Below are 26,925 nucleotides of genomic sequence, written 5' to 3'. Positions count from 1 at the left end.
CTCCTTGCTCCTATTCCACCCCCTTCCCCTAATCCCCGCCCGACCCCATCTCTTCTCCACCTCCCCGAGTGCGCTGCATCCCCACTCTCTCCTGGAAAGTCCTAAGTGCCACCAAACAGCTGTTTGGTGGTGGGAAGCACTGGGAGGTAGGCAGAGGAGCAGGGGTGTGGTGCGCTTGGGGGAGTGGAGGCAGGAGGGGAGCTTGGTTGCCGGTGGAGTCGGCGCCTATGGCAGGCTGCTGGAAATAACTCTAGCCCACATATTTGAGACCCCTGCTCTAGGCTGAAAGTCCCCTAAGGCCAAAGAGAAGCTCCCAGTGCCAGCAGCACCAGCACTAGCAGATAAGGGAAGGGGCTGAGGAAGAGAAGTCCAATTTATTTTGATAATGGAACAGTTTTGCTGAATGCTAAGCCTACATGTAGCAAACATTCGACAGTTTGAATTTTCACATTTTATGATTGCTGCAGAAAGTCCACAGCCACAATGTGTATTTGTTTTCAAGTGTTGGTAAATGAAACTATGAGACTAGGGTAAGTACAGAGACATTTAGAACCCAAACACCTGGTATTCGTAAATGAGAGCTGTGATTTTTTTCCTTCAGAGGCCAGAAGAATTAAAGCAACAGCAAAAAAAAAACAAAAAAACAAAAACCTAAAGAAGCAACTGTAGCTCAAGAAGCATCTTATGCAATAGACATGCGAATTGCAAAATGCAAACAAGCCCAGGCCGGCGAGAATCTTATACTTCTAGCAGAAATAGATGTATAGAATTATGATAGGGGAACAAACAGTCACAGCACTGAAAACCATTCCTTTGTCAATTAATACCATCTGTCAACTCAATTATTACTTTGCAGAAAACATCCAAGTTAAGAGGAGTCAGTATTTTGCACTGCAGCTTGATGAATCCAGACACAGCAAACATAGTTCAGCTTCTGTGTTATGAGTTTTGTCAAAGCAGGCACAGTAGCTGAAGAACTTCTAACAGGCTCACTCATCTCACTAAAATCTTAGGGCTTGTCCAAACATGCCAAAAATCCATATTTTCAAATTAATAGTTTTTAAAAACTGGATTACATCAGAATATATAATTAAACAAAGTGTGCGTAGTTGAATAAAGTCACAAAACAATTCATTCGTGTCCTAAACTCTTAATCCAGTGCCCTGAGTTGGTTTTAAAAATAAATAAATAAAAGGATGTATTTGGTTGTGGGAAGCTATCAACTTTTAAAATACCTGTAAGAGAGCCATAGTACTCAAAATTTTGCCAACCAGAGCCCTAAAGTATCATATCTTCTCTCTGTGTAGGTACTTACTGATCTGGCTAAGTGAACTGCTGTTGGCTCAGTGCTTGGTGAGTTCCAAGCACCTGTTTGAAGTCTCTCATAGAGGAGGCAGGATGACAGGGAGTTTCCAGGCATGCAGGTCTCATCCTTGGCTTTCTGGTAGTCACCCTTGAGACGCATAATCTGGTCCCTGCCCTGGTCACTGGTCTGTTTAATCTCCAATGCTGCCAGCTTGTCAGCTGTTTCTTAGTGGTAATTTCTGGTGCTCTTAGTGGGGTCAAACCTCTTGCTTGCCTTGCTCCAGAGGTTTACCAGAATCTGAATGTGGTCCCATGACCAGGTAGCAGCGTACTTGGCAAAGAGCTGCTTCTTGTCACTGACCATAGCTAACACAGGAGATGGTTCACTCTGTTTGCAGTTCAGTGGTCAGAAAAAAATGGAAGGGTTAAACACCGAGCAGCTGTACTTGAACTAGGGGTGGGCGGGCTGCTTCCATTTCCTGGGTGCTGATTAACTTATGGGAGAAAAGCTAAGGAACACTGACTGATGGGTTTGTGGGATAGCATTGTCAGGTTCTCGGTACATGAGTCTGGGGACCCTGGCCTGAGCTGTGTCCACATTCCAAAGTGAGGCAGTTTCTGGGGCTTGGGCTCGAGTCTGCCCCCCGCCCAGGTCCTGAGTGCTTACGGGCCTGAGTAAGACAGATTTGCATGTAGACAAAAGAGGGGTTTGGGATTGAGCCTGAGTCCAAGCCCAGGCTTGCAGTGCAATATAGACCTGTCCTTCAGCTTCTCTTTGCTAAACTAAATACATTGAAATTCTTAAGTCTGTCACTGTACGGCAGGTTCTCTAGATCTTAAATCTTTCATAAAGCCTTCCCCTCTAACTTTTCAACGTGCTTTTAAAAATGTGTATACCTAATCTGGATACAGTATTCCAGCAGTGGTCTCACAAATGTATTCTGAAGTAATATCTCACTGTTGCCAATGGACATTCCCTTGTTTTTGCATCCAACAGTCACTTTAGCTCTTTTAGCAGCAGCCTGGCAGGGAGAGTTCATGTTCTTTTGGTCTCTGCCATGACTCTTGAACCCTTTGCAAGCATGTCTTTTGCTAGCAAGCCTCTTTTCTGGCATTGCATTTCCCCTTCATAATGAGCAACGTTACTTCGTAAATAATCTAGATATTTGTGGTCAGCGTAGGTTTTTAGTGTGCTATTTGACTTTGCTACAGAGCATATTATTTGTGTAGTTAGAAAACTGCTGAGATAATGGTTCTTACAAGAACTACAATTTATGATAATTTTTTCTTCCCCTCTTATAAATTTATTAAGTTCAGATAACAAGGTTCAAGGCCATAAGCAAGCTGTTCAATAATTGTGTTGGCTGATTTGTTACAAGAATAAAGAGACTTCTCTTTAGTACTGCTTTTCTCTTAAAGAAAGCTAGGTTTGTGTCATCCATTCTTTGGATGATTTTAATACTTGGATATGGGTTTCTTAGCTGTAGAGCAATGCATGCAATATTCAATTCAAATTCCTGATCTGGAATCTGTTTGCCACATAAATCCACTCACATTCTAAGCCTTTGGATTTAACTGCTGACGACTGCATCTTCCTCTGCCCCAAACTGGGCAGATCAGATAAATTAACAAGATGTGTCAAATATACAGCAAAGATGCACACAGAGTTTAGTGACTATCTTCACCAGTCTTGGCCGACTGGATTTTCTTATGCTTCTGTCATAAACAGATAGTAAGAGTTAATAGAACAGAAGTACTTTATATCTCTTTTGACTGTAAAGGGTTAACAAGTTCAGTAAGCCTGGCTGTCACCTGACCAGGAACCAATTGGGGACAGGATATTTTCAAATCTTGAGGGAGGGAAGTTTCTGTGTGTGCTGTTAGTTCTTGGTGGTTGTTCTCTCTGGGTGCTGAGAGTGACCAGCTGTGCAACCAGGTTTCTCTCCAATCTCCCTGATACAGGTTCTTGTAGATTCAAAATAGTAAGTACTAGGTAGATAAGGCGAGTGAGGCTTATGTTTGTTTCTTTATTTGCAAATGTGTATTTGGCTGGAAGGAGTTCAAATGTGTATTTGGCTGGAAGGATTTTAATTTGTACTTGTATACTTAGACTGGGAGGGTATTCCTAGTGTCTATAGCTGAAAGACTCTGTACCTATTCCATTTTAATTTACAAGGTAATTTTACTGTTTTTCTCTCTTTAATTAAAAGTTTCTTGTTTAAGAACCTGATTGTTTTTTTTTTATTCTGGTGAGACCCCAGAGGACTGGTCTGGATCACCAGGGAACTTTGGTGGGAGAAAAGAGGGAAGGGGGAGAGAAAGGTTAATTTCTCTCTGTGTTAGGATTACTTTCTCTCTCAGGGAGAGTCTGGGAGGGGGAGAGAGAAGGAGGAGGAAAGGTGAATTTTCTTCTCTGTTTTGTGATTCAAGGAGTTTGAATCACAGTATTCTTCCAGGGTAACCCAGGGAGGGGAAGCCTGGGAGAGGCAACGGTGGGGGAAAGGGTTTAGTTTCCTTACGGTAAGATCGAGAGGGTCTGGGTCTTGGGGTTCCCTGGGCAAGGTCTTGGGGGGACCAGAGTGTACCAGGCACTGGAATTCCTCGGTGGTGGCAGCGCTACAGATTCTAAGTTGGTAATCAAGCTTAGAGGAATTCATGCTGGTACCCCATCTTTTGGACGCTAAGGTTCAGAGTGGGGAATTATATCATGACAGCTTCCTTGAGATGTTCAGGGCTTCTGCCTTGAAGTATTTTTTGTGATAGCGTCATATCAGAGCTCTACTTTTCATTGCTCATGAGGTTACCAGCCGTGTTTTTTGCATGTTGTGACAATCTTCACTCAGCTACTGGAACCTATGGCCTATACATATACTTTGGGAGGTGGTTTGTCTAGTGACTAAGGCACTGGACAGAGAGTCAGGAGACATGGGCTCTGTTCCCAGTGCTGTCACTAACCTGCTGTATGAACTTGGGTAGATCAATTCACTTCTCTGTGACTGTTTTCCTTTCCACCTTCCTTTTTCTTGTCTATTTCGATTGTGAAGCATGAATTTTCTCAGCAGCTATTTGTAGGACAATGAGACCATGTTCTTGGTTAGAGCCATGGGTGAATAAAAATTTATTTAAAAAAAAAAGATTTTGTATTTAAATATAGTAATAAAATAAATTAAAAAACAAATTAAATTTATTTTTTAAAACTGGACCCATATAAAATTTAATTTGAAGTTGACCACCTATGCTAAGGCCTAACGTATTATAATCTGTTAAAATCATTAAAATTAAATACAAAAAATAACATTAAGTAGTACATATTTGCTGCCAAGTTTCAAAGAAAGTCAAACCACTGAACTGATGGAAGTCACTGGCTAAGCATCTGGAAGCAGAGTTTGTTGAAGGGCTAAACCAGTTTTTGACAGCAACAGCCTCTTCTGTAGGTGCAGAGAGAATATTATCTTCATTTCAGCTTGTTCAGTTCAATGGCTAGTTTATCCAAAGTTAAACTGTGAACTGAAGAAGCAGAAAAGCTTGTTTTCCTTTTCCAATCTCTGAATGAAGCCTATATGTGAGAGTTTGAGATCTACTAGTTCTAAAATTCTGAAAAGCATAGTGACTAGAAATAATCAGGGCAGTTCCCTAACTGCACCTAACACTTCCTTTAATAAATCAGTTGGTTTTAAATGGAAAATTTATTTTGATAAATTTTTTTCTTGTGTATCCAGAACATGTAAGGTAATTTTATTTAATAACAATAACTAATAAAACTGTTTTTCTGCATTTTAACTTAATTTGAATTTCCATCCAAACAGAGCTTGGTACCAATCACAAGTAAAAAATTAATCTACTAAATAATATTGTATAGGGAGCCAGGGCATCCATTGCATCATTCATCATTTTCTAACATTATAAAAAATGTAAAAATTAAGAATCCGAATAAATGTAAATTTAGCAATCTAATGCTTAAATATGTATAGATATGGGCATCCAACTGGTTAACAAAAAGAATTACCGCATTTAGTGCAAAGGCTATATTCACTTGGAAATCAACATGTCGTATTGTTTGGCAACCAATGAGACTCAACCTTTCTTTATGTAAATAAAAAATACAAATGCAAAAAACTGTTAAAATGAATGATTTTAAATCAAGGCTTCCTGCTTACTGATTTAAAGCATGATTAAGATAGGTTATTTGAATTACTTTGACTTCAATAAGTCCACCCTGCCTGGAGCCTGTAAGCGCTACTGTGATGCAAATAATTAATGTCAGAAGTAAACCTATGGAGTGTGGAGTTCTTACGTTGTTTTAAAAACCCGATCTGTAATGGTTACGTACATAAAGGAGAAATGACTTATTGTTGGTGTCATGCTAGTAAAACATGCTGTGTGCTTTTGTGTTGCAGCTCTGGTTGTGAGTACCGCATCTGCTGGGTTTGCTATGGCTCCAGTCCCTTTTGACCTAACTTGTTTCCTGCTTACCTCCATTGGAACTGGACTTGCTTCCTGTGCAGCCAACTCCATCAATCAGGTGAGCCCATCATCTTTTAGCTTGAACTGTAAAGTGATGTTGTCTTAGCACCAGAAATATTTTCATTGACTCTAGGTGAATATGGTGATATGAGGGGAGCTGTGTATTCTGTACGAGTTATGAACACCTAGAAGTTGCACTGCAGAACTGTGTATATGTTTATGAATCGATAATCAAAAATATAGATCCCAAAAGTAGTTGGCATACTCAAAAATGAGCTGACAAGATTTCCAAACCTTAAGGCAATATTGTTAGTGTTGGTAGTATAAAAAGTGCACCACTGAATGATGTGAGGTGGAATTGCGTATGTTTAGAGTATGGGAATTGGGACTTCTGGGTTATATCCTTAATTCTGCCAATCAAGTCATTTAAGCCCCAATCCTGCTTCTGTTGAAGTCAGTGGGAGTTTTGCTATTTTCTTCGGGGGACTCAGGATTGGGTAACCTGTGGAACCTATGTTTGTCAGTTTCCTCATCTGTAAAATAGAAAATTGTTTTGAGATCTTCAGATGAAAGCGCTTACACAGCACATAAGAATTCTTATTAAAACCATACTTTTATACAAAGTACTTTTCTCTCTTACAGTGTACATAACTTGTACAAAATAAGTATAGATCTGAATAGGAAAGTTGTCTCTTAGGCTCGTTTAAGCGCCTGCAACTTCCTCAGTGTTGATGCAATGCAATTTTGAAGATGTGCCACCAGCCTTCCTTTCTTATTTTTCTTTTATATCCCATACTTTTGTAGTTTTGCCTATATTCAAAATTCAGTTTGTACCCTAACAGAAACAGCTGATATAGATTGACAGCAGGTTTCATTTCCATTTTGAACTGAATGCTGTAGGGCTAAAAAGAGAATTGAAATTTTGTTTGGAGGCTGTTGCTTAATCTGCCTTTTTTAAGATTCTGGTAAATGTTTTAGAAAATGGTTATGTATGCACCAGGGATTGATTTCACAGCTTTCAGCTTATAGATATTCCTTATTAATATGTTTTGTCTCAAAAGTAGGCATTTTAGAAGCTATTTGCAAACACTTGGAATAGCTGAGAATGGTAAGAATGCCATAGTATATTTTGGAGTCCAAAGCTCTGAGGGCAGCTACTTTTATTCAGGAAAGCAAGGGAATAAAAGTTTATTACAAAGTCAGGGAAATAGCTGTAATTCAGGACATTGTACAACAGTGGATTTTTTTTATTTATTTTTTTACTATAGGTTTCCCCCCTTTTGTTGAACCTCATAAGGCTTGTGTGGAAAATATTTGAGAATGTGGCAAGCTAATGATATTTTATGTAGGGGATGGTGGGAAGTCAAACCTATGCATGAGACGGAGATTTAACATCTATGTTCTTTAAAGGCACATTTGGTTGCTAGCATCATGGATTGTTGGTTCAGATTGCAGCAGATGGGCGAGGACTGTTGAGAGAGTTGAGACTGGAGAGGGCAGCACTAAGATCAGGTTTGTCAGAGGAAGGACCTGGCGGCTTCTGAGAAGGAGGTCTCAACCAGGATGTGTAATAAGACTTTACTGTGCTTGAGAGGGTAAACAGGGCACCTCTAGATGCCCGCCAGCAAGTTCATAAGTTCTGATGTGTGTTTCTCTGGGGCAGAATTTACAGCAGGTCAAATATGATAATACCTGAGGCCATCTAAAAATTGTGGTCTCCATTACATTCCAGCATCCTCACTATATTGTTGGTGGTGCAGGTAGTGATAGGTTAGGTTGCCAGACATTATGTAATATAAGATCCTCGTTAAGCTGTTTATAACATTGCCACGCTTTAAGCATTTGGGCTAAAGCTGTTCATGCTGGGCGTCTGCTTCAGGCTAACTTTTTAGTATCTGCTCAAATGATCCAAATGTTTTTCATAATGAGGTATGGGGAAAAAATGTTGTTTTGCCCATGTTAAATTTTTGCACTCGTTGAGAAGTTCTAGTGCCTCCATTCTTTGGAGCAGGGGATTGAAATTTGGCAGTAGAGGGGGTGATGTCTATCTAAGATGTGCCTTTTGCCATCCTTAGGAAAATCTGTCCACCTCTGGCAAAGCTATGAGCCTCTAAAAGGCTAAGTTCATGCATGCTCAGCAGAGACAAAGAACTATGGGGAGGCAGGTGAACAGGAAAGATGCTGTGTCAATGACAGGCTGGAGGGGCAGAAGGGGTCAGGCTTGAGTGGGGACAAGGACAGAGGGGTATGTAACCACTGGAGCACATTCCCGTGATAACTTGGAATAGAACCCAGGTTTCCTGAGTCTCAACATTCTTCTGGTCTCAGTAAATAGCTGTGAAATCCACTGGCAAAGTGAGTGTCTTATCCGCTAATGCTGATCCACATAGAGGATGACAACCTATGACTGTTATTGGTTATTCTGTTAGTTCAAATGGCAGCAGTCTGTGTGGTGGATCTAAAGGTTCTGACCCTGATGATGACGATGGGGTAGTCAATATGGTTCCACATGATGAAATTTCTGTCTCTTCTGTTTGCTTTTTTTGGAAAATACACATACCTTGAAAAGTATGTAAAGGTAGCAAACTGCGTTTTGTGTCCCTATTTTCTTCTTCTAAATTGTGATAACTGAGGGTACGTCTACACTGCACGATTATTTCGAATTAGCTTAAACCGATATTACAAAACAGATCTAATAAAATCGGTTTAGCGCGTCCACAGTGGGATCACGAAATCGATTGTTTGCGTCCATGGTCCAAAGCTACCACGATTTCAGGAGCGGTGCACGTGGGTAGCTGTTCCTCAGCTATCCATAGTCCCACTTCCGGGTTGAGAGCACAGTGCCTGATGGGGCAGAAAACATTGCCCGGGTGGTGCTGGGTACAGCCTCACCCCTCCCTTTGTGAAGGCAGCAGACAACCCTTTGGCGCCTTTTCCCGGAGTGCATTGAGCAAACAGCCATAGCACAGCAATCATGGACCCTGAGAATCACAAACGGTAATCCTGACCGTTGTCAACACCTCGCGTACCTCTGCCAGCAGCATTCAGTACACAGAGGTGACATATACAGTACTCAAGGAATTATTTATTTTACTTCCTTTCACGTGCTGGGGGGGGAAGAGACTGACGAGCTGTTCCATGAACCACGCAAGACACCGTTATTAAGCTACAGACATTGGGCCCAGCAAGAATGCAAATAGTTTTCAGAACTGCTGGTGAGACTGGTAGCTGTAGTCTCATTACCCCTCCCTCCCTCCATGAGCATCCGTTTGAGTCTCTGGCTTCCTGTTACGGTTGTCACGCACCGCTGTGTATCCGTGGAGTTTATTTTCAAAGGCTTTGGCATTTCCTGTTCTTTAACGGAGCTCTGATAAAACAGATTTGTCTCACCATACAGCGATCAGTGCGTTAGTATCTCCCGTAAGGTTCAATGCAGGAGCTACTTTGCATTTGAACTGCATTGCCACCAGTGCTGATCAGAGCTGGACACGTGAAAGCAGGAAATGTCATTCTAAAGTCTCGGGCTTTTCCTGTTACCGGCACTCGCATCCGAGTTCGGATTGCGACCAGAGCGGTCAGTGGTGCACTGTGGTAACCTTTAGGAGGCCAATAATGTCGATTTCCGTCCACATGAACCCTAATCCGAGTTATCACTTTCGAATTTAGCGCTACTCCTCTCGTCTGGGAGAGTTCCGAAATCGATTTAAGGACCGTTTAATCGATATTAATGACAACGTCATGGAACGGGTACAGGCGTTAAATCGGTATATCGGCCATTAAACCGATTTAAAGTCGCAGTGTAGACCTGGCCTGATTTTAAATACTATATGGCTCTGCTTTATTTTCCAGATGTCACTGGGGGGAGAATCTACTAGTGGGAATGTTCTGACTGAAGACTTGTAGTGATGTTACTGCTGTTAAATTTCTGATCTTAGCTTATTTTCATTTTAGATCTATGATTAACATTTTGAATATTGTTCGATCCTGAGGTCAGTGTTAAGGTCTGGAAGTGCTGTAGAATCTGTCCTATCCCAGCCGCCATTTCTGTGTCCACCACACCCTGTCCATGCATCAGTCGCATTACTTGGCACTGAGCAGTGGGACAGTTCTTTGTAGTCTCTCTCTTTCTTACCATGGTGCCTCTGGCCTTTATTTATATTTATATTTATTTATTTATTTAGGTGTGGGGGGGCCTGTTTTCTGTTATTCCTAGTGCACAGAATGGACTGCTCTGGGGATGAATCAGGGTTATATAGTGGAGACTGTTGGCTGTATGACCCCCAGGCTTATTTGTAGCAGAAGCTCGAAGGTGTATAGTGAATGAGGCAGGGAAGGAAGTGGAAGGATAGTACTGTGGTTAAGGCAGTTGAATACTGCTTTGGAGAGCTGGATTTTATCCATGCTTCTGCCAGATTTCTTATATGATGCTGGACAAGCCACATAAATCAAACTTTTCAGAGGAGGTCACTAAAATTTTGTTCCTCATTTCTGGGTGCCTGACTTGAGACTGTGCTATATGATTTGCAGAAGTTCTGAGCCCATTTGGAAATTTATAATTCTGGCTTCAGAGGAGCTTTTCAATAGTGTGCAGTAAATAAAGCCGAGTTTAAAAATCATGAGGTTTTTAAAAAAGTAATACATTTTAAGTTTTTTATTACCTTCCTGATTTGAACCTTTAGGGGTCACATTTTCAAACTTTTTTCGGCAACCGTATGAGGACTAGAAACCTCTTTTAACAATGAAAACTGAGATTCTCAAGTAATCGCTTGACTCAAGTAGCTGGGGCTTTAAGAAAAACACCAAATAGTACATGAGGTGTCAACACTGCAATTTCCATTATTTATTGATCTCGCTGAAGAAAGGTATGTACTTATAAATTAGTTTTCCATCACAAGGGGTAAACTGTAACTGGATTTTCTGATGTAAGTAAAAGTAATCAAATGTCTTCTATGACAATTCTGTTAAATTGATTGTGCCTTTTAGGTACAATAGAAAAAGCAGAGTGTAAAATGTTTCACTGGCCTGGAGAAACAGTATTAAAAATGTTATTGAGTTAAAAATATTTTTGAAAATATGGCTAAAATATCGTTGAGGTTGGGATAACATTGCGGAAAATGTATAATGACTGATCTAGAAAGTCATCCTAAAAAGTGTGTGATTTGTTTGTAGAAAATGTCTGGAGAAATATTTCAGAATGTTTTCTGTTAGGCACCAGTTTTACAGAAACAGAATCTATCAAAGAATTGTGGAAAATGGTATCAGGAAAGTTGCTCGTCTGGGTAAATACTGTGAAAATTTGTATAGTTCTGTAGAATGTGCAGTGGTCTGAAGAAATGAGCATGGTGCCATGGACTGCAAAATAGTGAACTGCTGCAGAAAGGTGCAGAATACTTAGTGGTCTCTTGTCCCTTACCAGTTGTTCTGCCTCTGCATCACTTTTCATATCACAGTACTTCAGAGTTGTATGTCTCACCTAATCTAGCATCTTAGTGGCATTCTAACCCAGTGGTCCTTGTTCTCTTCCACATCATACAACGCTGCACTATATCTTTCACCCCTTCGGTAGTGTACTACAACATGTCACTGCTTTTCACTCCCACCTGTCCAAACTGCTTTCTTCCACTCTGTTTGTTTGAGTGCTCCCTCTCTTTTCCGGTACTGGAATAATTTAGAATTATTGTCTTCAGGTGCTCTCCGTGGATCACTTCAGAGTGAAAGAACACCATGTTGTGCAATGTTTTTAATCATAATAATAGAAAAAAAATCTTAACATAACTACCTAGGAACAGAGCATGACATTTCATTTCTAGTTTAAAGACATACAGCTTGTGATATGTAAGCCAACCATGCAACCTCGAAAAACTTGCAGTTACAATACACAGAATAAGTGGTATTTGGAAATCGGTATCTTAAACACTGCATTTTAAATTTAAATAAAACAAAAGCAATTATTTCTAATATATCACTTTCTATTATGCTTTTACATATTCAGAATGCTTTATCAAACATTAATCTTCACCCCATGTCTGTGCTATGCATAGATGTTATCCTACCTGTTACAGTTGGAGGAACTGAAATACTGAGAGGGGCAGTGACTTCCCTGAGGTTACATAGTGTCCAGTTAAGTGGACACTATGTGATCCCACAGTATTCAACATGCTGATGTGAATGCTCATGGTGTTTTCTCAAAACATTGTTCTATAGAAACAAACAGAACAAAACAAAGTGGGGTGGGGAGCACCTGGGAATCAGCAGAATGTTGGCTTATTGTCAGCTTAGGCTGGACTGAAACGTTCATTTATTTGTTCCTATATTTTACTAAGTTTATCACACTGTCACTTTTTTCTTTGCTGTTTTTAATTTAGCTGAGTATCTCACTTTTTGCTTTGTAGGCCTTTTTCTCTGATCTTCTTGTTAAAGCTGAAAGCAAGATTTTTAGTTTTGGAGTCTCTCAGATTTATTCTATGTAGAAAAATTGTCATTTGTGAGGCTTCTGAGATGTTAGTCTCTGATTTATGGTTGAGCAGATAAAACATGAAGAGATGTTTACAACACAATACAAGGCATGAAAATGTTAAAAGAATCATATGCACATTTTATATGTCAAATACATTCTTCTAAAGCTGTAGCATGGTTTAAAAGTAGGAAAGAGGGTTGTAAAGATGAAAGCAGGATGCTTTAAAATTACTTGAATTTAGTAATGGAAGGATCAAATGCTGTGGTTGGATTTTACTGATAGTACCTTGAAAAGGAAACAGGTGGAATTGAATATCTCAGCTAAAGTTATAAAGCAATTACAAATAAAGCAAATTCTTTAACATTGGAGAAAAGAACAAATCTAAGAGCAGTTAGCAGTGCTAGCCCTTCAGGGTTTTGATCTGATGGGTGCTGGTATTTAGTAGCTGCAATGTTTATGCTTTTTAACAGCTGGCACATATAAAAGACTTGCCAATTTTTGTTCTTAATATAGCATCAATATCACTTGACAATAATGATCTTAAAGCGGAGGAAGGATAGTCTTGTGATTAAAGTAGTGGATTGGGACTCAGGATCTGAGTTCAGTTGTCAGCTCACACGCGCCCTTGTGTGACCTTGTATAAGTCATATAATCTGTCTCTATTTCAGTTCCCCATCTGTAAAATGGCCCTAGCTCACAGGGATATTGTGAAGACAGGTTCGTCAATGTGTGTGAGGTGTTTGGATACTATAGTGATTAGTGCCATGTAGCAACCTAGATAGACTGTCCCTGTAAATTTGTTCTTTACTGTTTTTTCTATCACCAGAAGGAATTTGAGGTCTTCATGGTGTGTAATAGGTTGCACTTCTGTAATTCCTTGTCTTGAAGAGCATTCGAAGCATTATACAAAGGTTAATGAATTAATCCTTACAAACCCCCTTAGAAACAGGAAAATATTATCCCTCTTTTACAGATGGGGAAACTGAGGCATGGCAAGGTTTTATATTACTCTGTTTCTCATACACATCAAGCTTCCATTTCCTGTAGTAGGTGCCAAACCTCACTGTAGAAATCTGGTAGTGTCATCATTTTACAACTGTTCTTCTATTTCACTGATTAATCAGGAATGCCTATCATAGAGACTAGTAAGGAGACTCTCCAAAATAGTTAATACCAGAATGGTAGAAAAATATCAGCTGGCTTCATCCTATTCATGTACAGGAACACTGGAACAATTTGTAAAGTGGGGGTGGTAAGACCCATTGAACCAAATTGGAAAACCTGTATAAAGTGATAAAAACCACTTGAAGCCAGGGGTTGTGGCTGCACCCCCAGCGCCAGCACCTATGTTCATGTATTTGTGTTTTTATATTCAACAATGGCAAACTGATTTTTGTAAAGTACTTGTAATTTTCTGCATCATGTTGTGACACATAAGGCCTCCTAATAAGATTCAGTACAGTGTAAAAAGCATGAAACTAACAGTAAGTGTCAACAGGTGATTTCAGTGCTAAAAGAAACACTATGAAAGAAAGAATGTGATTGATTGGTCTCCAAGATGTATCAGGCACAACAGCATTGGATTAATTAGCCAGTTACAAAAACATATTTTTTAAATAGTAGAAATAAGAAACATCAGGAATTGCAGTTATACTGGATACCCGGGCTGTTCAGGAAGAGGCAGACAGTTGGCTGCATGTCTCGCACCACAGTGAAGGTGTATGGTGTCTCTGGTTTAACAACTCCAAACTTTGTTTTAGGTCTGTCAAATTGTAACAGTTCGTCGTCCTCTTCCTCTTCCTCCTTCTTTCTTCAGATTTTAAATATTTGAAACACTGTTTATTTCCAGAAGGAGATGCTTTAAATATTAGCAAAAAGAGGACCCAAAATCCTTCTTCAAAGTGGGAGATGTGACAGGTTTACATTTTGTTAGGGTTTTTATTTACAAGGTAGGTATTTATTTATGTGTAAAAGTTTGCTGTGTCAGGCTTGTAGGCCCTGACCCTGCAAGTTGTTTTGTGCAAGGATCTGCCCATGAGGAATGACTTGCAGGATTGGAACTTTAGTTTGTAGCGTTCATTAGTCTGTTAGAAGTAACTTCTGAGCAACTCCACAAAGAAAAAAAAATCTTTTTTTTTTTTTAAAGGGGTCAAATCAGTGAATAGCTAGGTAAGAGTTAAAGTACATAAAGAAAACAGGCCGGGGTTAAATAAGTCACAGGTTACAAATAAATTAAGACTCAGATTGCATGAGTTGGACAACTAAAAAGACAAATAACAGAACTCTAAAACAGCCCTCAAATGGGAAAAATAGTGTAAAAAAAAAGAGAGAGAGAGAGAGATGCGGGGAAAAACAAGAATGAAAACTTGTGGTAACTTTTACCTCAGACACTTTTCACTTATGTTGTCTATTTAGATAAACTTTTTTCATAGCAAAGACCTGTTTTCTTATGTCTGAAAATACCTAGTATGCATTTTGGAGCACTATAAGAATAATATAAATCATCATCATAGAATTACAAACATTTTCTAATGGGGGAGCAAAATACTTATTCGACCATCCAGTCCTTCGCCAGTAATGCTGGATTGTTCCCTGCAGTATATTGTTTCAAGAGTTCTGTCCAGTATACTTTTAAAAAGTCTCAAGTGATGGGTTTCTGCCACTTCTCTTGGGAGACAAGGTGGTTGAGGTAATATCTTTTACGCACCCACCTTGTGTGTCTCATATCCTGGAACCCACAATGCTTGTCTTGGGAGATTATTTCACAACAGTACTTCAGTAGAACTATCTTTTTACAAAAGAAAATAAATACTGTTTCCTCCTCCAAAATCTGCTGTATGAAACCAAATAGTTGAATAAATGTTCTGATTTAGTTCAGAGAAATCCTCAAAGTTACATGTATCTAAAGCAAAGTGTTTAATGAGAACTGTAGTGCCATTCTTTCCTGCATGCATTTTGGTTGAGGCCACTTCCAGCCACTTAGCATTTTGTAACTTGAAATGAGGACAGCCAGCCAATCGGTTTGCCTTCTGCATTGTTCCTCTGAGATTAACACCTGATGCATCTCTGTCTCTCTGAAGTTTCCTTTGTTTTGACTGAACAGACTGCCTGCAGCAGACAGCATTGCCTTTCATCTACCCCCAGTGATCAAAAGATTGTCAGAAGTGGTTATTAAAACCTGGTGTTTTAGCTCAGGGGTACAAGGTTGTCAGTGTTGGAGGCAGCCTATGATGTAATTTACAGTACACAATAAATATATGAGAAGTGCAACACTGGAAGTCTGTCTTGTGCTCTGAAGTGTTCTGATATATGCTTCTTTGATATTTTAATGGCTAGGAAACCTTCATTAGTGGTCATTTGAGGATCATAATTTATGTCTCAGTGAGATGATTCATAATTGTAACTCTGCTAGATCGAGTCAGCATGGAGAAATCCTTGCTATTGAGCAGGAGTAGTTCAGTGAAGATGTATTTCATGAGCAATGAAAATGATGAGCACTAATTAGAACCAACCTCAGAAAGAACAATAAATTTTAAATGCAGAGATTATCTTTCTGAATCATAAATTATTTAACCTACAACTGAAACTTGATAAAGGATCTTGGGAAAATATTATAAATTAATACATGCCATTGTTGGTAGAACTTCTCATACTATAAGCATCTCCTTTGGTGCATTCTGTGAGCTAGAAATCCACAGAGGGAAATAGACAAGTTCTGGCACCCATACCTAAAATTAGGGGACACTTTAGACCTGATTCAGCAAAGCATTGACATTCACTTTGGACAGTGAAGTAAAACTGGCCAGTTTCAGTCTTGTTTCTAGTTAAGTTTCCCTTTATGGTTCTCATACGTTAGCACAGAGTTGTAGAATTTTGAGAAAGTTTAAATGAAAAAGGTTTTGTCTGGATTCATTTTCTGTTTACATTACATTTTGTTAAAATCAGTAAATAAGTACAATGTTCTTATTTTAATGTCCTTATTAGATAGTTTCATCTATATTTTCCACATCAGAATATTGTGCCTCTTTTCTGATAATTGTCTACTTTTTTGATATGGTCATCAATTCGTGGATTGACAACAAATGATGTTCAGAAAATAAAAAAAAGTACAATATGTTAATTAGAAAACACGTGAATTAAATTACAAGGGACTCTCTATTCATTGCTATGTGAAGGACAGTCTCAAACAATTACCATAAAAAAGTGGACGTTAGGTGGGGAATAAATACGTTTTTATGTGTACATTCTGATAGATATACACTTCCTAAATATAAAATCAAGAAAATGGCCATCTCTGTTCTGAAATGCTTCCTTTTTGCCAAAATGTTATAGGATGGTCAAATGCTGAAACCATTTTTAAATTCTGTGCATAACTGAATCTGAGAGCTCACATTTTCATGCTCCAGGAAATGCAATCTTGTTAGCGCTTACTAAAATTTTTTTTTTAAATATTGGGGACAGTGGAAAGTGTGTAGGAGGAGAAATAATTTACCTGCATATTTGATCTTCAGGGAAACTTTAGTGGTGGAGTTCCCTTTAGATCCAGTGCCAGATTTCTCCTGGAAATAGTGATCTCAGGGAGAACAAAGGAATTTCAAAGGATTGAAAAGATGGAATGTAGAGATAGCATCAGACAAAAGGGGAAATATAGTAGTTACTAAGATTTATCTTCCCTTGTGATCTGCACTGGCCGTACCTTCCAAAACACAAGGAACTTTTCAAATGGAAAGTGAAAATGTGTAGTTTTTATTTTGTACGCATTTAAGTAGCTGTTTGACATTTTGCAAATTGGTAAGCATTTCTTTAGTACTGCAAGAAGGTATTAAATTGTAGATGAGTTGATGAGCTAAACAGCCTTGGGGATGAAAGAATTAGTGAAATTTCATCCTGAATGGTCTTATATCTATCCTGTATGCTGCCTTTGGTGAAACTGCGTACAGCCTTGAAAATGGCAGGTTAGCTGTGTACACTATGTGCCTCAGGAAGAATAATGAGCATGAAGTGAATTACAACTCACAAGGGTTAAGGAAAATTCTTCCCTGGCTCTAACTATCCAGCGTTGTCTCTTTAGGCAATATATAGTTGAAACACAACTTCAGAGCATTAATATAATCCATTTCAATTTACATTATTTAAAAAAGAATAAAAAGCCAAGAAATTTTTCACTGTTACTTAATATTATATAATGCAATACAATTCAAAGTCTGTATAGGATTGTGACTACAGTAGAACTTACATACAGTGGAATTTGTGGTAGTAAGACTCCAAGCCATTTAATTTAATTTGATTATCACTACTTCAATAATAAAGCTACACTCTGCTTTGTCATCACTACACAATCTTGTATTAGAACATGACTGTGAAGATTCTAGTGAGCTAATGAGCAAACATGGACACTATACAGATAGACAAGGGCAAACATAGACATCATATTGTATCTGAATTGTCCTTGTCCACATGGACTGCAAAGTTATGATCAGTACTGAGTTAGCTAACATGACTCTTCCGTTTTCGAAGACAATAAAAGTTTGTAGAAAAGACGAGCCCTGTGTGGGTTCCTCTGGATTAATCCTTCTGTAAGCCAGTAATCATTGCTTAGCAGGTAGATATTAAGTTCATTCCAAAGAAATCATCTCCTTCTCTGCTCTAGTTGAGTGCAGGGGAAGAAGAAAAGTTGCATGCAGCTTGTGAGGAAAGAGGTAAGGAGGATCTTGCTACAAGCGGTTCCCAGCATGGAATAAAGAAGAGCCAATTGCTAAGCTGTTTCCCACTAAAAGTGGAGTGGATCCTTCCCACTTAGGTGACAGGGTTTCCACAGCTGCTGCATTGAAGAGGTGCCTTGTCTTGTCACAACAAAACTCTACTTTACAAACTTCATTTGTGGGAGGGGGCAAAAAGCGAAGTACTAGAGCCGGGTGACATTTTCCTGTCTCTTCACCGCCAGGGCTCTGCTTCTCAGTCCTTTTCTTCTCACTTATCCAGTCCCATTTTCAGCTCATCAGGCTTCTCATCCCAGTTCCAGTTTCCTTGCCTGGTGAGTCCTAGTTGCCCACTCTAGACTCCCCAGCCCAGGCCCAGCCTTCACTCTGCTCCCAGTCCCATTCTCCTTCCCCAGCCAGTCCTAGTTCCCAGCTCCTCATCCAGTCTGTCTCTCCTTCCTCCTGTCCTTCAGTTGCTCCCCCTCTGACCATGTTCCACATCCCCTCTGGCTCCCAGTCCTCATCCAATATCAGTATGTCCCCCACACCCAGATCCCTTGCCCCGTCTCTTTTCTTAGCCAGGCTCAGTTCTTTCCTTGCAAAATCCCAGGCTCCTTCTCCAGCCAGGCCCAATGCCCTCCCAGATCACCATCCAGTCTGTCTCGCCTTTCCCCTTCCTGGCTCCTTGCCCAGGCTCCTGCCCCACTATGCCCAGTCCCAGTTTTTCCCCTTCCCATCCCCACCTACCTCCAGTTCATTCTACCTACTTCAAGCTCCTTGTCCCAGTCTACTCTCTCTTCTTCCCCCCAGGTCCAGCTCTTGTTCGCTCTGCATTCAAATCAAGTAGCTTTCTCATCTGTACTGTTTGGTCCCAGCAGGGGGGGTTGGGAGCACAAGAGGGACAGTTCCCTAGCTCTCAGTTCCAGTGGCTGGCCCAGCCTGGCCCACAGCAGCCCAGAATGTCCTCCTCCCTGGTGCTTCAGAATTTGCTGGTAAATGCCCACCTGTTAGAGCCCAGAATAAGTAGCATGTATGGTAGGACCATAATACTGGTCCTAAGAGTAAGAAAACTTTGGATGCGTAGTTATCAAAAATACCCATTTACCACAAATGACTTTCTAAGGAGATTCTAAGGCATAGAAGCAAATAGGTTTTTTGAATGATTGAATGTTTGAACCACAATTCTGGGCAGTAATCCATTACTTCTGCTTTTTGTTGTCTATAAGGAAATTTAAGCCGGAGCGTAATTTTTATTTTCAGTATCAGGTTAGATGCATCAGTAAGATAAAAATGCACTCTATGTATTGGAAGTATTGAATGAACACCTGAAATAAAATGGCAGAGATGATACTCCCATGTTCCATAAAGGTTTGATTTAAAAAGCGTCTGTTTTAACAACCTTTGAAAACAGTCTGTGTGGTTATTTATATATTTATGTATATGTATCTACACACACAAAATAATGTACATTCTTGAAGTAAAACAGATGTCTAGCAGATGAAAATCTCTATTCCTGTAATCTTTTTTTTAAGACTTGTTTCTTATTACAGTTCAGATTTATGTTGATATTACTAACAGAGACATGACAATCCATTTGAACTTCTGAGAGTATCATAAAGGTGATGGGTTTTGAAAGCAAACACAATGGAGTTAGCTTCAAGCTCATTTTTATGTTCTGAAATGAAATGTTTTTTAAATAATAATATTTTACAAGATGCATTAGGAGTTAGAATAAGTAACTCTTGTGTTTATTAAAGACAAAATATTTTCCTGGAAAAGCCTCCATTATAAAAATGTTTATGAGAAGTGTTCTTAGCCAGCAGGGCAACTAGGTTGGTAATAGAGAGAAAAGTTAGATGGTGAAGTTAAGGAATCTGCCATATTTAACTTACCGCTTGTGATGGTTATGGCTAGATTCCTAATGCGTTTCTATCATAGATTTTGCGAAATCCCAGACAGCGGAAGTTTTCTGGGTGGTGAACAGCCTGGTTAATCCTGGCTGTCTCCACTCAGTGACAGTTGAGTTTTTCTCACTGTGAGGAATTTTCATGTTACTTTGTGGATAAGATCACTCAAATCCTCCTGGGTAGCAAAGCAGTGTCTGGAAGGGACAAATGCAATATTTCCTCTGCTAGAGTTTCAACCATTCTTGCTTAGTGAGGTCTGATGGGGGAGCTTTTGAGCTGCAGTCTGTGCGTTGGACCCATCTTCGTCATGCTTGGTTAAAGCCCTTGGGGTGGAATACTGGGGCTACTCCTGGTGGAGACCATCAGTGCCTCCCTTTGGAAGGGCAGGAGGCAGCCTCCCTTATGAAAATAAGTATTAGATTTCTACTCAAGAAAACCATCTCTTGATACGGATCTTCTTGCCACTTATCCACCTGTTTCTAAACTTCCATTTGGGAAGGAAGGATAATTGAGGAGGTTATAGCACAGTTACTTTAGCAGTATCTAGAACCCTCAGTTTTCTTTGAGTCAGCGGGTCTGGTTTAAGACCTGGCATTGTATAGGACATATACTAGTTGTATTATTTTGGATCTTTCAGCTGCCTTAAATAAATTGTTGTGGGGGAGGAATTAGGTGGAGGGGAAGTGAGGGACATTGATGCTAAGTTTTTGGTTATTTATTTTTAGTCCCTAACATGTCTATGACGTGACTCTGCTCCTTTCTTTTGGAGAGAGCTGATACGGTGAGCAATTTCTCTTCTGCCATGAGGGTTTTGTCATGTGGAGTCCTGCGGGATTCCATCGTGTCATCCCTCCTGTTGTTCATATAAGCTTGCTGGAAAGTTTAGGAGTCTTCAATGTACTGATGATGCTCAGTTCTGTGTTTCCATCTCCTGTGACTCATCAGCTATAATGTAGCGTCTGAATGAGACTTGACATTAGTGGGGAGATTTTAAATCATAAAGGGAAGCTAGGGGCCCAACTCATATTGAATGTCAGTGGGAGATGGGCACCTAATTGTTTTTTATGCCTTTGAAAATCTCCCGCTAGATCTTCAATTGCCCCTAGATGCCCATGTAGCAGCAGTGGCCAAGACTGCTTGTTTTCCCCCACTCCTCTTGACTGGAAGGGTACGAGATTTACTGTCAAATACAGCCCTTGCTACAGTCACCATGTCTTTATTGCCTGTTCTGTGACAAGCTGTGTGAACTTTATTGTCCTACAGTGCTAAAGAAACACAGATAGGAATTCTTTGCTGATAGACCATTTGAGAAGAGAAACAAAATGAACAGTACTGTTGTTTAATTGCTCTGGGTTGAAACCACATATATAGTGGAGGAGTTCCAGTATTGCCAATTGGTTTTATGCCAAAGGAGAGAATAAAGAGAACTTTGTGGAGCTGATCTTGGAAGTTTTGCCATTGATTTTGTTGAGAACAGGATCTGATCTTATGAAGGTAAATGCACAGGTAAACAGAGAAAGAAGAGATTTTCTTTTTCTGTACATTTTTTAAGTGGGTGTATTGCTCACATCTCTGGGAGCTGAAGTCCTGTGTTTATCTACAAAACATGTACATCGTAGAAAGTGGCAGTGGAAACTTCCCCCTTACTGCCCCACCAATGTGTCTCATCTTTGTATTACAGTAAAAGTTTTGTTATCTGGCATGCTCTGGAAATGTGGGGTGCCGGTTAATTAAGAGTTATACTTACCAGTGGAGGGAGTTTGAGTGTGGGAGGGGGCTCAGGGCAGGGGGTTGGGGAATGAGATGGATTTCAGGGTGCCAGATCCGTGCAGTGCTCACCTCGGGCGGCTCCCTGCAAGCAGCGACATGTCCTTGCTGCTCCTAGGCAGAGGCGCGACCAGGCAGCTCTGCGCGCTTCCTCCACCTGCAGACACTGCAGGTCGTTCCTCCGCCTAGGAGCAGCAGGGACATGTTGCCACTTCCGAGGAGCCAAGTGGAGCCATGTAGGGAGCCTGCCAGCCCCACACCAACTGGATTTTTAATGGATACCAGAAATGCCGTCTTCTAGACCTTTCTAGTAGGTAAAGTGCCAGATAACACCGCCTTTACTGTATTATTTATTTATTTATTACCATAGAACCTCAGAGCCTTAGTCATGGACCCCAGGACCTTACTGTGCTAGGTGCTGTATGAGCTCAGAACAAGAGGAATCATCAACAGAGATGAGGAGTGCAGAATTAAGTTCCTTTAGCCACTAAATCCTTGGTTTCTCTGAAGATCAACAAAGGTGCCATTTGTGGTATTGCTTTTGTGATGTGGATACCTGTGTATAATGGACTGAACTGCAATCATGACTCCTTTCACGAAAGCCAGCAAACAAGGTCTTAGATGGTTACTGTATTGGTCATTATAGACCTTGGCTAGATTCAGACTGGTGATCAGGAGGTGAAAGACTTTTGTGTTCTGTTATCAGTCCCTTGAGTTGTTCAATTGCCAAAAATATTGCTTTAAAAATACTCAGAAGTTACAAATGTGTGTACAATTAATTTGGTACTTCTGTATGTCACAGGCATTGTATTTCAGAAAGTGCCATTAATTCTGATAATGTAACAAACAGCTCTTCTTTGTGAAATTTAAGTCTATTTAACATCAGCACCTTCAAAGACAATAAAAATTCCAGTCTGCATTTATCTATTCCCATGTGAGAAGTTACTGCAGTGTATATTGTATCATTCCATGTGAAATTCTTCTGCTTAATAGTCTCATTTATACACAGTTGTCTGAGGTCAGTTTTCCATTTTGCAGTTGTCATAACAGCTGTCAAATTAAGAGACCAGATCCCAAAGTTCATTTACATTTTATGCCATTCTTTGGGTGCCTGTTTCATATCTTAATATAACTAATGATTTATCTGCATATCTCAGTCTTCCTTCTACTCTTATTTTTCCACAGATGTTCACACCCTCTGGTTCTTTAAGAGGAGTGAAACTTTGCAATTTATTTTTCAAGCCCTTTCCCCCTCCCACCCTCCCCCTGTATTCAAGTGTAGGAAGACAATACTATAGCTACTGAGCAGAAAATCTGAATCAACTTAAAATTGTAATTATAAACCTTAACAAATTAAGTTTTCATCATCTGAGTTCTAACTGAAAAGCAAAAATACATAATATTTTTAAGTATTTTGAAATTTGGTTCTCATTTATTAAAACACAAAAGAAAAAAATAACCTCCCCAATTGTCACTCTCAGATGATTACGCTCATGTTTGTTTACAAAGTAATTACAAATAGTAATTGTCTTATTTACTGATTTTTTTCCCACCCTTCTGTATTTTCAACTGTTACTTGTGCTCATATGAAAAATCCAAATTAAAAAGAAATGTAGGCACTAAAATCATCCCTGCAGCGAAGAATGACTTCAATTTCCATTGCTAAAATAACAAAAGATGCCATCTTAGCAATAGCACACAGAATAAAGTGGACCCTATTAGTGGTTTTGTAGTATTATCATTCTGACTTAGTTGCATTCCAAGTATAAGTTTACATGGGTGGGTGAAAAATTAAGGAATTTTTTTTTAAGTAGTGTAGTGATTAAAGAATATCTCTTTACATGCCATTGATGTCGTACTACAAAGTACTTAAATAGCCTGAGGTTACCATCTACTTTATAAAAATTCTTTAAAGACAGGTAGGACCCTTGGGTGTTAAATGTATACTTTTGAGTTCAGTATATTTTTAGGGGGGGGAGGCAAGAGAGATACAATTACAGGCACCAACAGTTCTCAGTAACACTGAGCTTTAAAGGGATCTTTAAAAGGTAGCCTTAAATTATGCTAACCGGGGGAAGTTTGTCTAGCATGCATTGTGCCAAAAAATATTTCTGTGCCAGTTCAGCGTCATTCACTAACCTGTTCAAGGAGTGTAACTTAATTAACCCTTCCCTGGCCTGTATGTGACAAGCTGCGGTTAATAAATGTGGCTTCCTAGAATGTAAAAGAGGTTAGGACATATATATTTTAAAGCCTATTGACATTATTTTGTGCAGATCATTTAAACACTCTACATTTTTGCTAGTTAAAGGGAAACAATATCCTTGCTATTTACTGCATTTTCATAGGCAATTATTAGTCTTTTCAGTTGATGGGATCCGCATTGGGATTGTAATAAAACACAAGTCAAGGCGAAATTGGATGCAGACTAGGGGAGCAGATAAAACCGACTGAAAATTAATGACAGATGTAAAAGTTATTGGTGTAATAACATAGTCATCTTTTTACAATCCTTTACTAAACCATATTTTTACTTCACCAGATGTCATTTAAAATCTTCAAAATAAATTATCCATGTTCTGATTTTTGAGTCTGATCTTGAATGTTGAAAGCGGTTTAATTATGATAATATCTAACTTTTATATCTATATTGTGCATATGGGAGAATGTGGTGTTACCCTTAACATCTAGACAAAGTGCAATACATAACTAGATTCCTAACTGCTCAATTGCTCAAAATAGATTGTGGCAGTGGAGGGACTGAATTAACTTTATCTATCCATCTGTTTGTATGGCTTCAAATGTCACAAAATATTAATTAATGTACCCTCGGAAAACATCCATGTGTAGTAGAGATGTAGCATCATCACTATTTCAGAGGTGGGGAAACTGGGGCACTGAGAGTGACCTACTGAAATTATGTAAGAAGTGAGTGGCAGAGCTTAACTCAGCTCTCAAGTCCCAGTTCAGTATCTTCATCAAACAGGATTCTTTATTTGTTCAAAAAGCAGCACTCTCTTCCCTTTTGGATAAAGTCATCAGCAAGCTTTTTTTTTTTTTTAAATCCCCTTTTAAGTATTTTCTTTTTTAATAGTCGCAGTTTTGCTCTGTTTTCTTTCATCTTTTTTTCCCTTTTACTGAGTTAATGTAATACATTAGCTTTTCACTAGAGTCCCAAATCCACAGTGAAATCTGGCTACGTCACAAGTGTAATGAATGTGCGTGTTTCATTTTAATTCTTAAAGGAACATTAGTCCTCATCACAAATGCATGGTACAACTTGATATGAACGGCAATCTGTTTAGAAGAACCTGGGACAAGCAAAGCAGTTTTGAAGCAAGTCATAAAGTAGCGCCTGTACAATGTATGAGCTTCAGAGTATTTGCTTGTACTGCAGCTATATTTATTGCTTTCAGTATCTCACCTTACCAAAGGCTAAATTTACAAATGCACTTTTTGCTCCTCTTCTAGTTCCCCATCCTTCCCAAAGCCACCTTTCTTGATTAACTTGTTTTGTAGACTGCTGTAACAAATAAACAAGTTCAGTTAAAGCAACTGTTGTTGATTAAATGCTGTTACTGTGACTGGCGCTGTGCAAGAGACTAGTTGTTGTAGTCCCTGTCCCAAGGACCTATAGTATAAATTAAATTAAAATAATTATTTATTCATCTAAGCTTGTAAAATTCTACTCACCTGGGGTGAGTAAGTTTTTGATTCGCAAGTAAAATATAAATTTTTATGATCATCCAGTGATTTTATCTGAGCAGATTTTGTGCCTAGGCTAGTAAGTTTTCATGGTAATTTTTGAATGATGAATTTAAGTATTAAATGCAAAATTTTCAGACTTGGCTGCCTAAATTAGGCAACTAAATCCATATTTAGGAACCTAAATAAAGGATCTAATTTTCAGAGGTTCTGGACACCCACAGTTTCTGCTTAATTGCTCAGGACTGCTGGAAATCAGGCCACTTATTGTAGATTTTTAACTTCAAACACCCAAGTCTGAAAATTTTGACCAAAGTTCCTTATCAAGCAGACATGACATATATCATCAGGTAAAGCACAAAACCCTGATGAAGTCAGTGGAAAGTTCTACTGAAAAATGAATGGCATTAGGCCCTACAGGATTATGGCTGGCGTTTTTCAAGGACTGTAGAGCGGTAAGGCATGCTGCTCCCCTTTAGCTGAATTATTTGTATGGCAGTTGGTTACCTCAATCCCTCAAGCTCCTTTGAAAATCTCAGTTTGTATTTTCTGTTCAGATGTATGCATGTGATTGCTGCCACTGAAGTCCATCATAACAACCCATATGCTTCTGAAATCAGTTTGTCCCCAAGTTACTGTAAAGTATTTTTTTTGCGTCGGACGAAGTGAGTATTCACCCACGAAAGCTTATGCTCCAATACATCTGTTAGTCTATAAGGTGCCACAGGACTGTTTGTTGCTTTTTGCAGATCCAGGCTACCCCTCTGATATTTTTTTTGTTATCCTACTGCTATGGAGAGTTTAATCATCACAATCCATTCGTATAGACTTATGGGGGATAAAATGCAGGTATTCTTTAATCAGGTTCTAGGAGTCTTGTCACATCCATTATGTATTTCTTGATAGGGGGCCTTTTCCTTACCCTTTTTCAATAGCTCCACCATCAAGGAACAGTTTTCTACAGTGACCTAAAAGCAAGTAATAGAGCTACCATTCTTAGGTACTTATATGACCTCCATTACCATAGTATAAGAGAGCCCCATAATCTTTCCGTATATGTATCCATAATCTTTTAAGGTATGTAGGGATATCTTTTCCCCATTTTATAGATGGGGAACTGAGGCACAGAGAGACTGGGTGACTTGTCCAAAATCACTGTGGTGGGTCACGGAATTAAACTGGGGTCTCCCAAGCCCCAGACTAGATCCCTAACCACTGGGCAAGCCTTTCTTTGGGAAGAAACAAATCTGTTTTAGAGCATCATAAAGTTGGTCAGGACAAAATTAATAATTTGATGTGAGTTTTGTATTAAATGGAAATATGGTGTTATTTGTGACAGCTAATTACAGAACTTAAAGCTATTAACAGAACTAGTGGAATTTTCTCTCATGGCTCGTGTAGCTTTGCCCCGCAAAAGCCAAAATACATAAAGCAAACTAGATGCTGATAAAAAAATAATTACACAGATCATAAAATTAATTGTACAATTTGTATTAAAAGGTATAAATTAGAGTATTTAAATATTATTTTTATGGTGCATTAGGTGGAATTATTTTAAGTAAATGGTTTATTTCAAGGAAACTGTGAAATTGATGAATAAATCTACTCTGTTCCAGGGCTA

General features: G+C 39.2%; 1 protein-coding gene and 1 long non-coding RNA gene across 2 annotated transcripts in view; one reads left to right on the top strand and one right to left on the bottom strand.

Moving 5' to 3' along the window:
* LOC142047658 (uncharacterized) overlaps positions 1-26,925 on the bottom strand; it is a 370,347-nt gene that overhangs the window by 55,116 nt on the left and 288,306 nt on the right. The window lies entirely within an intron of this gene.
* The window catches only part of COX10 (cytochrome c oxidase assembly factor heme A:farnesyltransferase COX10), a 160,513-nt gene that overhangs the window by 13,593 nt on the left and 119,995 nt on the right, over positions 1-26,925 (top strand). The window contains exon 4 of the mRNA XM_032792725.2: positions 5,703-5,827. Coding sequence (XP_032648616.1) covers positions 5,703-5,827 — 125 coding nt within the window. The remainder of the gene's footprint in view (positions 1-5,702; positions 5,828-26,925) is intronic.

Source organism: Chelonoidis abingdonii, chromosome 13 (genome assembly GCF_003597395.2).
Source record: "Chelonoidis abingdonii isolate Lonesome George chromosome 13, CheloAbing_2.0, whole genome shotgun sequence".
Lineage (NCBI taxonomy): Eukaryota > Metazoa > Chordata > Testudines > Testudinidae > Chelonoidis > Chelonoidis abingdonii.
This window is presented reverse-complemented; position numbering and strand designations above follow the sequence as displayed.